This window comes from Fringilla coelebs (genome assembly GCF_963513975.1).
Source record: "Fringilla coelebs genome assembly, chromosome: Z".
Taxonomy (NCBI): domain Eukaryota; kingdom Metazoa; phylum Chordata; class Aves; order Passeriformes; family Fringillidae; genus Fringilla; species Fringilla coelebs.
The window spans coordinates 23,839,132-23,856,331 of record NC_140031.1 but is presented as its reverse complement, the minus strand read 5'-3'; the positions used below and the strand labels follow the sequence as shown (position 1 = coordinate 23,856,331).

At 34.1% G+C, this 17,200-nt stretch overlaps 1 protein-coding gene across 1 annotated transcript in view; it reads right to left on the bottom strand.

Moving 5' to 3' along the window:
- The window catches only part of AP3B1 (adaptor related protein complex 3 subunit beta 1), a 153,721-nt gene that overhangs the window by 11,048 nt on the left and 125,473 nt on the right, over positions 1 to 17,200 (bottom strand). The window contains exons 24-26 of the mRNA XM_084225896.1: positions 16,540 to 16,624; positions 7,629 to 7,726; positions 2,300 to 2,438 (exon numbers count right to left, since the gene is read on the bottom strand). Of these exons, the coding sequence (XP_084082022.1) occupies positions 2,300 to 2,438; positions 7,629 to 7,726; positions 16,540 to 16,624 (322 nt within the window). The remainder of the gene's footprint in view (positions 1 to 2,299; positions 2,439 to 7,628; positions 7,727 to 16,539; positions 16,625 to 17,200) is intronic.

The window sequence follows — 17,200 nt, the reverse complement described above, 5'->3', positions numbered from 1 at the left end:
TGTAATTTATGCTGCACAATGCAGAATGCCAGTTAAAAAACAGTACTTATTTTTCTGTGTAAAAAGGCTTCTACCAAGAAGTCAGCCAAAGTAGTCCTCACAGAAGAGCATGATGAGCTAAAAGTTTTTGGACATAATTTTTTTCTGCAATATCACTTGCAATAAAACAAGACAAATGACAATCCTCTAAAAAAATAGAAAATTCACCTTTAATGTATTTTTATTGAATCTGTAACTGTTTAGACAAGATAAAAGGTGACTGTTTATTTTATTATTCTAAAATTGGGTGTCAAATAAAAGTCACAATTCTTGTATCCATAAGACTTCTGCCAGAAAAGATTTGAATTTTTTTCCTCTCATGACAGAGTTCATTTAATCCAAACATGTTTACCTTACATACATACACACACACACACACACACACACATGTACATAAACAAACTATTTTGGTCATTTTTTTCAGCATTTTGGAAGGATTAATTATCTAATAGCTATCTCAAATATTCATTCATGTGAATCTAGGATTTACTTTAATGATGAATCATTACTTTTTAAAGATTAACAGGTTTATCACAGTATCAATTAGGTAATGCTCCTGCTCAGTAAAATCCAGGTGGAATTATAACTACATAGTATCTGTTTACTTACAGTGAAGCAAACAGAGGACTGTTTTCTAAATGCTTATCAACTGCTGGTCATTTCTCATAGGCCACTTAAATTGTTATAAACTATTTGTTTTTTGCTTGATGGATTATTCTGTAGTCTATTCTCTAACTATTCTGGTGGACTGAAAACATTGTATTTGGATCTAAAAATCAAGGAAGATTTCAGGATGTTCTGAAGCACTCTGAATACTTCAGCTTGTCCCAAACATGCCTTTAAGCACTATCTCTGAAGGAGCGTACCCAACAGTAAGCGCATCTTCAATATATTTACTGTTGGTTATAGACCCTGTTGCAGCAAACTTCCCTTAAAAGAAACCAAAAGAGCAAAAGAAAACACCATCAAATTAGAAACTTATCTACAACCAGGAAATGTGTGGCTGAGCTAGAAGCTAGGCTATTACTTTAGGGAGCCTTTTTGAGACTCACTCAACAAAACAATCCATGCCTATGTGATAAGTCTCATGTGATAGATAGGGTAAAGATGGAGAGCACCTGTAGGCAGCAGACACTTCAGTCTCTCTTGATTGACATTCTCACCTAGTCTTTGAATTGATGTTGAGAACACAGGCTATAGAGATCCCTCAGGGATGCAACAAATGAGGACTCTTTCATGGAGGATCAGGTGTCAACAGTGACAATCATTTCAGTGCAATTGCACTAGCTGTGCCATGTTTTTATGGTGAAACAGAATTTTATCATTAACCGTATCAAATACATAGGAAAATCCAGCTGGGTTAATGTTAATGCAATGCACTACAACTGCCCGGCAATGTAAAAGAGACTACATCCAACAATACCAGGTTATTAATCTTGTGTAGGCTACAGAATTCTCACCCTTTCAAACAGCCATCTCAGTCAGCAAAATTTCAAATAAAAGCATTGTTGTTTTCTTTAAAAGAAGATACTTTGCTTTCATTGAATAGCACAATTTAGGGGACTAGAGATAATTCAGAATTTAGTGAACAGATTCAGTAGATGGTAAGAGAGATGTATTCTTTTTCTTATTTCAAGACCAGGTTAACCAATTTGTTCCTGCCACAAGTGAGAAGCCATACAGATTCACAGGACTAAATATTTTGAGTCAATCACATTAAAAGCTGTCATTAACCAATAATTGCATCAATTCCACTGACATTTTGTATCATAGCATTTGGATGAAATGGATTAATCTACAAGTAAATTTGACAGGGTCAATGACTTTCTTGGCTAATAACTCTTTTTGTCTGCAGACACATATGTAGGAAAGCAAAAAAAATAAAGTAGGAAAACAAGTTGCTCTTCACAGATGATAAAACTAGAGCAGACTACTTACTATAGGAAACAGAAACTAAAGTTAAAAAATCCCCAAAAACCTTCTTGAAAGTACTATGCTCTAAAAGGCGACAAGGGATGGACAATTTCCTCTAACTGTGTAAAGTCGAGACACTTCTATATACACTCAATTAATAAGCAGCAGAGTTCTTAGTCTCAAGTTACTATCTGCTTAGTATTATATATTTCAGTATAATTTGGTACCTACTTCCTTAGAGGTATAGGTAATAAAATTTTTCCTAATATTATCAAATGTTTTTGAATTTTAAACGAACAAATTAATATTAAAAGATGGTCGTACTTTAAATAACATACAATCTTACCTGTGTATGTTATCTTGACCAGAAGGGACTACACCCAGGTTTGCTGCTTGCACTACTCTCTCAATTATTACAAGTCTAGTAGAGTTCTGTGGAGCAACAGCTATTGTAGTAGATGTCTCATTCATTCCTGTCAGCATTCCTGAAACATTAAGTATTTAATTATGAATACAACAAGATTTGCTCACTTATTTAGCATTAAACCAAAACAGTAGACATCTAAACAAAAAAAAAAAGGCATTAAAAGTTAGATCATTTATAGAGAAAACAATTTCATAAGAACTCACATAATTACCTTACTTAAATGTCTTACTTGCAATGACCTACTATCAGAAACAAATTAGTAATAGCTGAACAATGACATGTGTGATACTAATGCAACTGTGAAACCAAGGTAGTTTTTTTCTTATAAAAAGCTTAATTTAAAAGAAGAATGCAAATTAAATGCAGAAATTAAATATTAAGTAAGACTGATTTGGAAAGGTCCATCTTAAGTGAGAAAATATACAGAAATACTTTATAATCTTTCAATCTTATATTTAATTATAATTCCATATCCAACTGCTAAAAATTATCTTTAAATTCAAATAGTAGGAATTGGTTCAATTTAGTTATTTAAGAGAAAGTCAGCACATTAGAAACTGTAAATTCAGTTTGTATCAAGCTCTCTAAAATATCAACATAAACTATTTGAGTAAAATTATTTGAATATCACTACAAAATGGAACAGAAATATAAATATTATATCCAAACATATGATGAAGAAAAAGTAAAGAGGGATATGACATTCAAGGACATTTTAACAAAATTCATGCTTTTCTATTAATATCGATTGTTTAGAAGAATGATTTGTTGGATGCTTATGTTGATTAAAACACAAACATACAAACAACACTGTGAGTGCCTTTTTACAGTATGTTCAGAAGCTGAAAATGCAGACAAACAAAGGAGCACGGTACTTCAGGCAGAAATAAGAAGGATCTGAAGCAAAACTAACAATGAAAACAACGTTAAAGTCTCAAAAGACCAATGTTTTAGGGTTGCACATATGTTCTAACCCAGGTGAAATAGTAGTACCAAGACGCTTAATAAGAACAATTAAAAAAATAAATCCAGCATTTTAATGCCCTGGAATGTGCTGCTGTCACAGAATAAGAAATATGAAAGTAAAAATGGAACAGCTGATGAGTAAATAAAAGGATATTTTGAAAGAGAACAAAAATCAGCATACAACTTTTATAACAATCAGATTTATCTTGAGTAGAACGTTCTGTTCCAAATTGTTTAACTATTAGGGAAAAGCTTTACAAACTACATACACAGACTAAAACTGCTTTTAAGCAGAGCACAGGGACTGACATAACACTGCTGAGAGATATGTGTACTTATTTAGGATTTAAACCTTCTCCATTAAGCTCTACTGAAGAGCAAATGCTGAATAAATGAATGCAACTATGTTTATGTTAAAAGCCTGTTTCCCGCAGCATGTAATTAAAGGAAATGTTGTACAAAGCCAGTACTTTTGTCAAGCTCCTGTAAATGGAAAGATGGATAGCACTCAGAGAAGTGAATGCATTGCTTCATATTTAACCTTAACACTCTTGTCATTAATGGTTTGTCTAACTTGTTCTATAAAAGACAAGGTACTGCTCCATTGAAGTAAAATTAAAAAAATCAACTAAACCATGCTTTTCAGAACAGAAGATTCATTATCGTCGACTAATGTATTGGCATAAAGCAAAGTAACATCCTATCAAGTAAGGCACACATTCAATCTGCTTTTTCACCCCCCTTTATTTTTAACTCATGCTGTTTTATTGTTATAGGCAATTTGTACCACTCAGCATGACAGTGTAAACTGAATCAAGATTAATTTACATGCAAAAGAACACTTAGGAGAGCAGCGTGGTAAGCAAATGTATTGTCTCGATTGCTGAGGTGGAAAAGAACCTGGAAATAAAAAAGGGTACTCTAATTAAGGAGCATCAAATATGATTGCTTGGGGTAGTCAATGGCCAGAAAATAGTAAATGTCCAACCATTTAAAAAATTAGCATCCTGCTGGTTAGGAAAACAAATTTTATATATACAATTTTAATAAAATTAGGTAAACTATATGTTTGCTTAACCAAGATTGGGTTTTGGTGTTGATCTCGTTTTTTAAAAATGTGATTCAGGTATACACTTCTAAAAAAAGTTGACAAAATTATCTAAAAACATGCCTCTTGAGAGAAAAAAAAACCCTAATGTAGTTTTAATTGCCTATTTTAAAAACACCATCATAAAAATTCTGATTAATATCTAGCTATAACAATCACATGACACATTTAATATTGCTTGAAACACAAGAATCCAAGAAAACTCTAGCCTGAGCACAAAGCAGCAATTAGTCTGGGTTAGCCACCTGATAGGATGAAATAACTGTATGTATTTTAAATAATAAAAGAAGATTAAATTGGAAAAATTACAGTGATGGGTAACAAGGTATGGTAGCCAGCAAGATTAGTCCTGTTCTGAACTGAGGGGATGAGAGTTTTGCTACTGAATTTTAAAAACAACAGACAAGTTGAAATCTGGATACAGAGTTCCCAATAGTAAATGCTCCCCTTATGCAGAATTCCTGCGATGGCAACTCGACTTTTCACGGATGTAAATGTAATTTACATTTACATGTAATGTAAATGATGCAATGTAAAACAGCGTATAAAATACTGAGTCCTGAAGGATCAGAAAAAATACTTGAGCAAAAAGGTAAAGAGTGTTTAATACTATCATTTTAATCCCCTTATTCCAAATTGTCAATCACAACAACCACTAACTCAGCTGCTTCTCTGGGGAACTACTTCACCAGAGGATTCCGAGCACAGGAGGGAAGGAAAGAGGAGATGGTGCAGCAAAGCTAAGCGTATCATGCACAGCATGTGGACAAAAACAGCTTTTGAGGTTCTGCTGCTACCACCAGATAACCTTCACAGCCATGAATATTCAGTAACCTGTCTGCTCCTCTCTCTTTATGCCATCAGGAAGAAAATGGACATATACAAATGTAACAGACAATGCAAAACAGCAGAGTGTAATTGAGTAAAGATGTGTAGCAATGAATTGTCTTCCACATAGCAGCATAATACCAGCTATTTTCTCTTTAGCATCCTTATTAGGTTACACATGCAATTTAGATGTAAAAATCCTTAAATCTCATACATATTTTCATTCTCTCCTTGCATTTCTAATATTCTCATTCCTCACTATTTTTTACCTATCTGTTTTGGTAACAAATAAAAGCAGGCACCTCCAGATACCAGACTTGAAACACATTCAAAACCAACAAAAAAAGAAAAAAAAAAAGAAAGAAAAAAAGAAAAAGAGAAAAAAAAAAAAAGAAAGGAAAGGCATGACAAGTGAAAAACAAGTTATATAAATCAGATTCATTTGGAGAATACAGACAAATTTAAGTTAAACACAAAATAGAACAGCATATACCAACTTCTAAATTGCCCTGTATTTACGATTTTAATTTGGATTTTTCATTTAGCAAGAACACAAAGTAATTCTTCCCATATGCTACCTGTTCCTAAAGCTTTGTAATAAACACTAATGCAAAATGTAGAATTGAGACCTCTGTTACCAAGAATATTCTGATACAGCTGATATCCATAAGAAAAAAGATGGAATAGGAAAGGTTTTTAAACCTGTAGTAAATTTGCCAGCCTGCAAAGTCCTGCATCAAAGAATGAATTCAGGAAGACAGAGCGAGTGATACAGAAATGCCAAGAGACCTTCATGGATTTACAAATACTTCATATAAACAAATTTTCAAATAGCTTTATTCAGAGTAGCCTTTCTGCTCTATTAAACATAGCAAACAGCTGCCAGATTTATTCAGACAAATAATCAACAACCATAGAAGTAAAATGGCAGAAGAAAAAGGAATTTTGGCAACAACTCCACAGAGGACCACAGCTATTCTCCAAGTACACTTCTTCTATGTGCTCAAGGTTCTGTATGGCCAGTCAGGAGGAAAAAAAGCCCTCAGTCACAGTAAAGCATACAAAAACTCTATCAGAATATCACAAAGCAAGCAAACATAAAAACAAGGAGGGAAGAAGCACAGTAATCTGCCTTCTTTTCACTACAATCTCAGCTACAATTTTTAGAAGGGAACAGTTTAAAATAAATGTACCACAGCCTCGTTCAATCACTCACCTTGGTTTGCTGAGCAGGTATAAAGCAGAGAGGCAGGCTTTAGCCAGCAAAGGGTAAGAATAGTAAATAAGTATCAATTGGTTATGAAAACAAAGCACAATCTTAACTTTTCACTGCAGCCATAAGCTTAACTGCAAACGATCTAGACAGTATTTAAACTACTTTCTTAATAATTCAAAAACACAAAAGCAAGAAATGCTCAAAAGCAATAACTAATAATATATAACATTACTCATTGGTGTTCTTGACTGCTTGATGGATATACTGAGTTTCTGAGCCTTACACAGCAATGAGACCGGATCCCATGGGCATAGTCTCATCTCAATGTGAAGAGACATACACATGTAAATCCCCATACATTGAGATATATGAGTAAACACTACTACATTTGAGTGCATCCAAAATGTAACCACTTATATTTTAAAATATCCAAGAATCATATCCAAATTAAGGACAGCAGTATTGACTATTCCATTTAACATATGCTTGGGTCAAACCTAAGCACAATTTTCTCTAATTATTTTGAATAAAATATTCAAGTCAATAAAAACTCTTATGGGGGTTTGTTTCTGGATTAGTATAAGAGGCTTAAATTCTTTGAAAACACATTATTAGTAGAATGCAGAAGTATAAAAACCAGTATTCCAACAAGAGTAGTTTTTATATATGAAGTGTTTGAAAGTGAAAAGATTAAAACAATCATCAAAGTACCTGAGGAACAGGTACATTAACAGTATTGAAAATTATTGGAATATTGGAATAAAGAATAGTAAAACCCGATGCAATACCAACGTATAAATGGTTCATTTCCTTGAGCTGGCATCACAAGTCTCTGTTTTGCTGCTAGTAGGAATGGCATTCACACTTCATGATGGGAAGCCAAAAGTCTCTGAGCCAAAAGACTGTTTTAGGGTAAAGGGTGGGCTTTGATCCTTTAAAGATTGCATCATATCATGGCACATCCATCTCAAGATACTTTTAAACTACTTAAAATTGTCAGAGTGAATACCAACAGAGGCTAACTCAACCACCTACAACTGGAAGCACTTTCTGTATGCTTGGAAATTGAAAGGCATGCAGGTCTCTTCCCATCCAAGTAAATATACGGAAGCTGCTGAAGTATTTCTCACCTTGCTCCTTCTTAAAATCTTTCTCTGACATAGTGACAGGCAGGAGCAGTTCTCCAACAGGGGGTTGAATGTTAACATTGAAGTGATCATCCTTTGTGCTAGAAAGAGAAATTACAGAGAATCAACCAAGTGCTTCAACACAGATTAATAAATATACATATATCAGTTTCAAATTTTCTGAGAAATCATTAAAAAGTGTAAGAACTACCTGTATGATTTCTACCTTATTAATTTGAAAACTGTCTAACTTCTTACATTAGTAAAGCTGATCCATTTTTCTCCAGTACAAATGTGGTGGTAGGCATTGTCATGTATTTCTGAAAATGTGACTTTTACTCAAATCAATGTTTATTTGCGATCTACAAAGCATCACACTCAATCTAAATGCTTGCAAAGGACAAATTATTTTGCATTTCACAAATCCTTTGAGAGAACTGTTATGCGTCCTGTCATCAGCTACAGCTATCCTAGAAATAGGGGTAAACATAGAAAATACATAATTTCAGACAAAAGGATGATATTGTCTGGGAAAAAACCCACAAACAAGCCAAACAGTAAATACATTAAGTACAGGAGAAATATTTTTGATAACTTCAGTTTTACAGTATTTGGTATATTTAAACAAAATCACACAGCATACTGGTTAATGTAAAAGCATGCTGGAAAACTGCAGAACGTTTTTTTAACAGCAGAGTTTAAAAATACTATCACTAGAAACACAATACTATTAAATGTTACACATTTCTCCTTAAGAAATAAATATCATACAGTGAACTTCCTCTCCCTATCCATTCAATTCTCTAAGTTTCCAACTATTTTGTCTGAGACTTCTTCAAGGCTACAGGAACTCAAGATACGTTTACCCTGCTATGTTTCATTGACTAACTGTACCATAAGGGATTTGCCTAGCAATTCAGGATCAGTACATTCAGTCAGAATCTTTGTTAATGCTTTAAGGCCTGAGAAATTTTTAGAAAAGAACACTTGCCCTTTTTTTTTCTGGTGTACCAAATAGCCAATATATATTGATTGCTGATATGCCTCAGATATCTTACTTAAATATAATGATACAATCATTAGAATGGGAAATACATTTCATCCATTAACATCCATGTTATTTAAACTAACCTAAAATATATGCTACTGATATTTTATAACTCTGCAACTTCAAAGTTCTGAAACAAGATAGACTGATGGAAAGCAAACATCACTATAGATCAATAATATAGAAAACCTTCCTAAAGATGCAAGACAAGCCACCTGGAAACAGAGAAGCATTTTACAGTCCTTCTACTCAAAATTCTAATACTTATTGTAATTACCCATTTTCAAAAGGAAATGCTTAGGAACTAATATGTTCTTATTTTCTTGCTGCTGATGTGTTCTAATTATGCTTATGAGTGCAGTCCCAACTATGGGCTGTTAAATAAAACTGGACATTTATGCTAACTTTTCTGAGAACTGCTATTTAGTAAACATACAGGGGAACAATCCCTTCAAACTCCTAGTACTTCCTTTATAAAACATCATTTATTAAGTGCTGCTTTTAAAAGCTAACAAATTCAAACTTTTTTCCCCCCTGTACTATCTTAAATGCCATCCGTCTCTAAAGTCATTATTACAATAAAAGTGCAGGGATTATTTGATTGTCTAGCCTGATTAAGTGCACAGTGAAATAAACAAGAAGTATGTTTTTCTTTAATTTTTCCTTTGAAAAGTGATTAAGAACTCAATCATCTTAAGAGCTGATGGAAGGGTCTGTAATCAACTGCCACATTAATTTTTTGCTACTTGGACTATAAGACTAACACTTTCAACAATGCCTTCATTGACACTGTTCAAATGATTGTTCAACCAATGTTATGTTTCATATTTAAGCAAGATGTACTCTATATAATTCAGCATGAAACAGATAAACCATTTTGTGTACAATGATTTATGTCCTACATTGACTAGAGAGATGCCATTTGTACATAAACTTGACTTATAACATCAATTACTAGATTGCTTTAATGCTTATAACAATATTTCCACAATAAGAAGGAATAAATGCATGAGTACAGCTTGGATTTTTTATGTCCATAACTGCTCAAGAGGACCACTTGACACCTCTGCTGTTAACAAACATTCCACTTCCATTTCCTCTAGTGAATAAATAGCTAATATATATTCTTTGATAAAACATGAACTCTTCATAGCCTACAAACAGAAATTCGGATTGCTAGTTGTTCTTCAAAACCACTTTGTTCTTAATTTCACTTTAGTCAGCATCTGGGTTACTTTGTATTACTTTAATTCCAGTGTGCTACAGTAAATTTCTTTCTCAGCTACAGAAAATCATCCTTCCTTATAGGTTCTCTCTATCAGACACTTCACAGATTAAATATACAGCTTTTATTTATTGATCTGCATATCTTTTATTACATCTTTATATTAGAGAGCTCATAATATCTAATTTAACAAATGTTACTTCATAATTCCATAGAACCACAATATGAAGGGGCATTAGAAATCGCCAGATTCTACCTCCTGCTTAAGCAAGGGTCACCTTAGCTCACTTTGTTCATGGCCTTGTCCATTTGAGCTCTAAGTATCTCCAAAGATGGAGATTTCATCAGATATCTAATGAAGAAATTTGAGAATAAAATTGAGGCTTGGAATACAAATACTTCACTTCCCCTAATACCTAGTGAAATAAATTTCAGTGTATTTAACTTATTCATTTATATTTTCAAGACTATAATTAATATTAATGATGCTTAAACAAAAAATTACATTAACTTTTAAAAATCTGCTGGACAACTGGTTCAAGCTGCACTGAAGCATCTCTCAGGTGGTGTTGCTTTAACTTTCCTGAAAGATCAAGGTGAAGCAGCTTACCAGAAAAAATACCCAAAGCATGTTCTGTCAGGGCAACAGAACATGCTTTTTGATTTCAAAAATTAAAGACTGTATTTTCTGGTATTAGCACGTCCAATAAGTTGGTAAATTACAGTCTTGGAGGAACATGAATACTTAATGAGAAGTTCTTAGAGGCAAGCTTTAAAAGGATCAAACAGTTGAGGATGTCTGACAACAGTACCTTTCCAACAGTAGCTTGCAAAATCTGTTATGTATTTAATTGTGAACTTATGGGCAAATGATATTACACATTGTTACTCTTACTGACTCCTTAAAAACTGCTAAGCTTTACATACTATATTTTTAAAAGACTAACACCACTGCCATGACTCAGCTGCAAGTATCACATGAATTTATCTTCTGATGTATGCATCAAGATGATCAAGATGAAACGAGAGACAAAGGGAACAAAGGGACACTTACTAGCCCCACAGGAACAAAGGGACACTTACTAGCCCCAGGATAACTGACACTGCAAGACTAACATTCAACCCTTCAGAAAATGCACATTTTAAAGATTTTTGCACATGTCTGTAGATGGAGTGGGAGCAGCTAGCATGTGCCATTTGAAACCTTTGGCTATTCCCTCTCTCCTCTCAGTTCAGTTGTTTTTTTTTTAAAGAATTGGCTCTGAAGGGCTCCTGGTAAAGAAGTTCTCTACCATAACAAAAAACTTCAGAACAGTGATGGCAACCTCTTCTTAAAAAATTAAAGTAAATGATATGAATACTTGTTCATCACTTCTTTTAAAATTCCACAATAGCAGTGGTTAAGGTCTTAACTTCCAAGGCTTTTAATAAATAAGTATTCTAATAAGACTGGGAATATTCTTCTTGCTCTTTATATTATCCTTTTTTGTTTCACTCCCAGCAACAGCTTGTCCCAGAACATATCTATCCCAAACCAGCTTACTGTTTTTGTCCTGTATTCACAGAAATCTCCACACATGTTAAAAAAAAAAGAACATGAGGGAAAGAGCAACACTAAGAGAGAATTAATTTCCTGCAAAACAAAATACAGAATAGAAAAGTATAGGGGACTTGATTCCTAGTCCTGCTAAAGAAAGGAAAGGACTGCATCCTACTTTTGCATGAGAAAAAGGCGAAAGCAATAGAACAAATGAAAGCAGTTGTTCATGTCCAGCCTTGTTTTTTCCAGGTCAGTTATTTATCTTGGCATAATTGTGTTTTGGAATCGGGCCAACTGACTACTTTAGAGTAATGAAATAAAGAGAAGAGTAGCAGATTGCTTGTCTTACATTTATAAGCAACTTGGTGATCTGCTGACAAAGCACTAGGGAAGGAAACAGCAAGAAAAAAGTGAAAATGCAAGTGACAGTGATGTGAAGACAATCCTGCACCTCTAACATTAGCTTTTAATATATTCCGTAACATATTTCACTACATAATTTTAATCAGATGCTTTCGTGGAAGCATCTACACCTGAATGCATGCTTGCACTCAATAGAAATACTGACTGCTACTCAACCAACCCTCTTCATTTACTTGCTTTGCAGGTAGAAGTTCTGCTTGGGATGATTTCTATATCAACACAGAGGGAAGTAAGCAAATTTTATGCTGCAAAAAATCTCTTCCTTTGAAAATAAAATTCAGAGCAAAAGCTTCTACAATAAGATGAAACCTGCAGAGAACATACTGAAAAAAGTTTTTAAATCTCATTCATAGAATTTACTTAATTTAAGGAATTGCTGGATTCTTTCTGCTACACCAAACTCTTCTGGAGTAATCAGCAAAATGTTTTCCTTATATAATACAGGACAGACGAAATGAACAGACATATAAGAGTATGTATTCTCCTCAGTAGTATGTATTCTTCTTCTGATGACACTGGGACACTAAGAAATGCCAGTGTAAAGTAACCAAGTTAAAAACCTCTGTCACGTCATGCTATTTTCCAATTACCTAATTATTTTGAAAAAGAATGAAAGGTACAAAAGCTGTTGCTTTCATTTGATTTTGCTTTCTTCTTGGGAGCTCTGGTTGTGTTCTTTGCACTTAAACCTTGAGAAAACTAGGGATTTGAAATGCAAAATCAAAACTAGGGAGAGAGACACATGGCATGGACATCTCCCGTACACCATACAGTTTGAAAGAAAGCTAAACAACTCCCTGCATACTTTTCAAAAGAACAGAACCAGGTTCTTAATAAATTAATTTTGTCTTTAAAGCTGTGGTTCTTTCATGGTTTTGGGAACAATTAAGATAATTTGGAAAGAGAGGATGAAAAGAATAAAAAAAAAAGGTAAAGACAAGCTTTCTTCTCCAGCTTTCAATGTTGTAAAAAGGACATCTCCTCTTCACCTTTAGTTATTCCTCATGCCTACAAGAAATTGGAGATTTGCCTACTGAGTTATACAAACACGGACAGGAACTCATAATGCTAAATACACGTACAAGAAATAGAGTAAGGGCTTGGATGTGCTATAACTCTGTCTCTACAACCTTTCTTGTCTTTCATCTCAAGGGATTAAAATATTTTCATTCCAAGGATCCACGGGCAAATTCTGACACAGCAAAGCTCCCATATCTTTGTTCAGACATCTCAAAAAACTAGTAAACTGGGAGAAAGACTTGAGAATATGTGAAAAGCAGAGACATGCAAGACAATAGAGATTACACAAGTGGTAGGATTGTTGAAATGGTGAATATTAGGAGCTCAACAATTCCACAAAAACCACACTGATATGGAAATCTTTAAGATCTGACATGGGAAAAAAAGGAAGTAATTCCACAGTCAGTGGAGTATTGCAGATAGTCTGTTATATCAAAAATCCATTCTAACCTTTTCTCTGCTCAACTGATGCCTACCTCCTTAGCTAAGGCTTAGGTCTTTTACTCAGATGGTGAATATACTAAACTTTAACGAGAATTCATCAAGATTGCAACCTACCTTGCATATGAGTTAGCCAATAACAAATTCTCTTAACTCCTAAGCTGTGTATATCCTGCTTGCAAAATGAGAACAAAGTAACACAAAAACAAACAGTAACATTCAAAAAATCTTTTAAAGGCTAAGTCCCTTTACTTATTCCTCTTTAACTTTCTGCTCGAGAGGCATTATCATGCAGAATGCCAATATGGCTGAAATAGCTGCCTCTGGAAGGAGGTGGCAAAAGAAAAATAACAATGAAGATATGTTCTCCTTACAAGTACATGCTGTGAACATCCTAATACACATTCTAAATAAATGCATTAAGCACAGTTTTCAACTTGAGGCACTTCACCCCACTTTAATTAGATGTGTGATCTTGGTAAGGTTTTCTTACCAAAAATAGTATTTAAGCGGGAGGTCTTTCAAAGCTCATTCCTTCAAACCTCTATACTGCAGCTTCTCCTTCATTGTCCTTGACTTGTACAACAAATTCAGAAAAAGATCTAAATATTTTATGACTCATGTTAGTTTTTTCTTTATACAGTTTGTATTTATCAAACCACTAGTACAACAGCACATCCCTAAGCAGAAGGGTAGTGTTTGCTATGCAAAACACACAGTCCATGATTGGCATCTAAGACCAATTGATCTACCCATTACCACTATGTCCCTACCCCCACAAGCTTTACTACAAAGCTATTGATTTAAACACTGCCGATCGGTTTCCATTTTCTGATTTTGGGCAGGCCAATTAAGAAAGTGAGTAATTGTGATTACACTGCTTCAGGATCAATTACATTTGATGCAAGATAAAGTGCTCCTCTTAGAACAACGTAAAGAAAATTCTTATGATCAGGAACACTTTATAGCTGAACATGCTTCTAGCAAAAATATAAAATAACTGACAACATCTTTCATAGAGATATGTTAATAGGAAAGATGAGAATAGAGATACCTTGGTGTGTACATTATTTCAACTACATTTTGATAAACTTCTAGAAGTCATTCCTTCTTTTGGATAAAAGCTTTTTGAAAAGTATAATAAGTTACAGACCCTGCAGCTGAGTTCTTCGAGACATTGCACCCAAAACATCACACTGCACAGTTTCTTCAGTGATACTGAAGATCAGTAGGATTTTGAACAAAGTAAGTTTTCAGTGTAAGATAGCAAATTTAATTCAAGTAACATTTTACCTATTTTTATACTATTTTCTAGGAACTGACAGCAAAGAAACAAGGCCCTATCAATTAGCAAAGGAACAAAGCAAGCAATTCCTACTCTTAATTTAATTTTAAACTTAGCTTGAGCGCTTTTGTCATTGGACTCACATTGTCTAAATCATTAAAATGAATACACCACTGAGGTCTGAGGCAAATCTATTTACAGTGATGTTACTCATAGTCTGGTTGGTGTTCAGGAATATTGATCTGTCTTGTTTGTCTAATAGGAAAATAATAAACAATTACTAGGCAATGTTGGAGAAAGTAATCAGTTTTTATATATCACTAATACAGCAGACCTCCCAAAACATAAAGGTGATGATCTGCATAAAATCAATGTGTTATGCTACATTGCTTATCCTCATTACTGCTAAGATTCTTAGCAATAAATGGTGTAAGTTAAAAATCAAATCATTGGTAGACTGAAATTACGTACTTGAAAGAAAAATATCTGCTTTATTTAAAAAATAATATTTCTGCTTGATAAACTATCAAACCGATACTTTTTTATAAAATTCAAAATTTATTTAGATAAAGAGAGTCAGAGTCTATGATTTTGAAGCAATTTTGCAACGGCACTGCCTACAAGGGAACCTCCTTCCCAAATAAACATCAGGCAACAGTTCAAAGCGGTTTCCAAATTCCAGCAAACAGCATACAGGCCAGCTATAACAGTGTGATGTGCATAAACTACATGCTGCAGAGACTTTGCTGGGAGTACAAATATGTGTAAACTGACTATGCAGGAGCATCTACTGTACAGGGAAAAGCTTGAGAAATGGAAAGAAAAAATCCAATAGTAAAACGTCCTTCCCCCCAGAACAAGAAATGTTATTTTAGTAGTGGTACTTTAGGAATCACTTGGGTACATCTCTATTATTAGGATTTTCTTGCAATCTTCAGTAACTTATCACTTGAGCAAGCTGTGTTTAGTAGCAGCACACTAAAATTGCTACAGAAATTTTCCAAAGGAAGAAGAATAGAACTTTCACAAAGGGCTTTTTTTACACTGAAATGCAGCAATGTAAAAGTCTATTCAATATCCCTCTTTTTGTACTGAATATTGAAAGCTGTTTCTTGCAACAAAACATATAAAAAACCCATTACTTCAAAATATGTAAAAAAAAAAATAAAATTATTATGTAGACCTGTATAGCGCTTTTGCACTGTTTAAAAGACTACAAAAATCTGAAAAGCCCCTAAAAGAAGGTTACAAGTTTTCTCCCATCCATTTCTCCCATCCATTTCTCTGCATTCACTTTTTTCCCAGTGTTGAAATTAACCCATTTTCAAATGCTAGTTTGTAACAGAACTCCCACAGGGTGAATGGGTTCCCTGCTAGCCTAGGAGGCAGAAAGAGGATCTTGCACACACCAACAATGAGCACAAAAAATGTAAATCAGGCAAATACAAGATTTAGTTGGCCAGCCAGTTACTTGGTTTCATTCTCAATATTGATTTAAAAGAATTTACAGCATTTCCTTGGTGGGCAAATTTTGGGGTTGTTTTCAGGCAGTCACGTTACAATGACCACGAGCACCCATAATAAAGACTCAGGGTAGTAAAACTGCTCCCACTATGTGCCATTTTGACTTGCTGTTTCTTACAAGGAAGAACACACACAAAATACTAAAGCAGAATGGTCAGACATGACTGCTCCTTTCCAGATGGTATTGAGAGGTCCCCTAGAAGAGTGGGACAAAAAAGTAAAGCTTCTAAAACACTGAACACTAATAATGTGGTATTTCTCTTAAAACATCTTGGACGTCGTAAATTTTGTTTAAATCTTTGAATATTGAATAAAACAGTAAATCTGGTATCACCAAGTAGACTTCCAATGAACACTAGTTTTACCTTCCAGGAGGAAAAAATTACCCTCCCCCTCCCAAGAACTTACCATAACTGGAAACTGGCTGTCTGGGTAGAATCACAGAAGTCAATACCCATTGTAGCAGTAATGGATCCCCCAGGCTCAAGGCATTCTGCACGAAGAGATTTTTAACAGATAAAGTACACATGCAAAGCAACAGAAGACGTCAGATGTAACCCCCCAAACTTCACATAATTAAAACCCCCAAAAAGCTCTGTAAGAAAAAATCCAACAGCTGTAGCTTTATTATAAATAGGCATCACCCAAATGTCACACTTGCATGTTTAAGCATCCTGGATTCCCCCTCTCACACAGTTAATGTACATGAAATGTTGCCTTTTCAGTCTAAGAGCTCTATCAAGAAAACAAGGCCTTACATTAGAAAAGCAAGGAAAGGAAAATTATTTACAGAAAAAAAAAAATTTAAGTGATATTTTTTAATTGTGCACAGATCTAGCGCTGAGATTCATTTCCAATAGCACTGGCTTGCAGATTTAGTTAGTAAATTACAAAATGAAGCAAATAAAATCTACATTAATACACACAATAATGGAAAATAAGCTGAACTTAAACTTTATTTCATAATTACTGTGGTTTACTTGTGTCTCAATATTCTACTTGCGTTAGTTGGAAGGGAGAAGAAGGATTATGAACACTACATGGAAGATGACTTTATGCTGTACAAGCA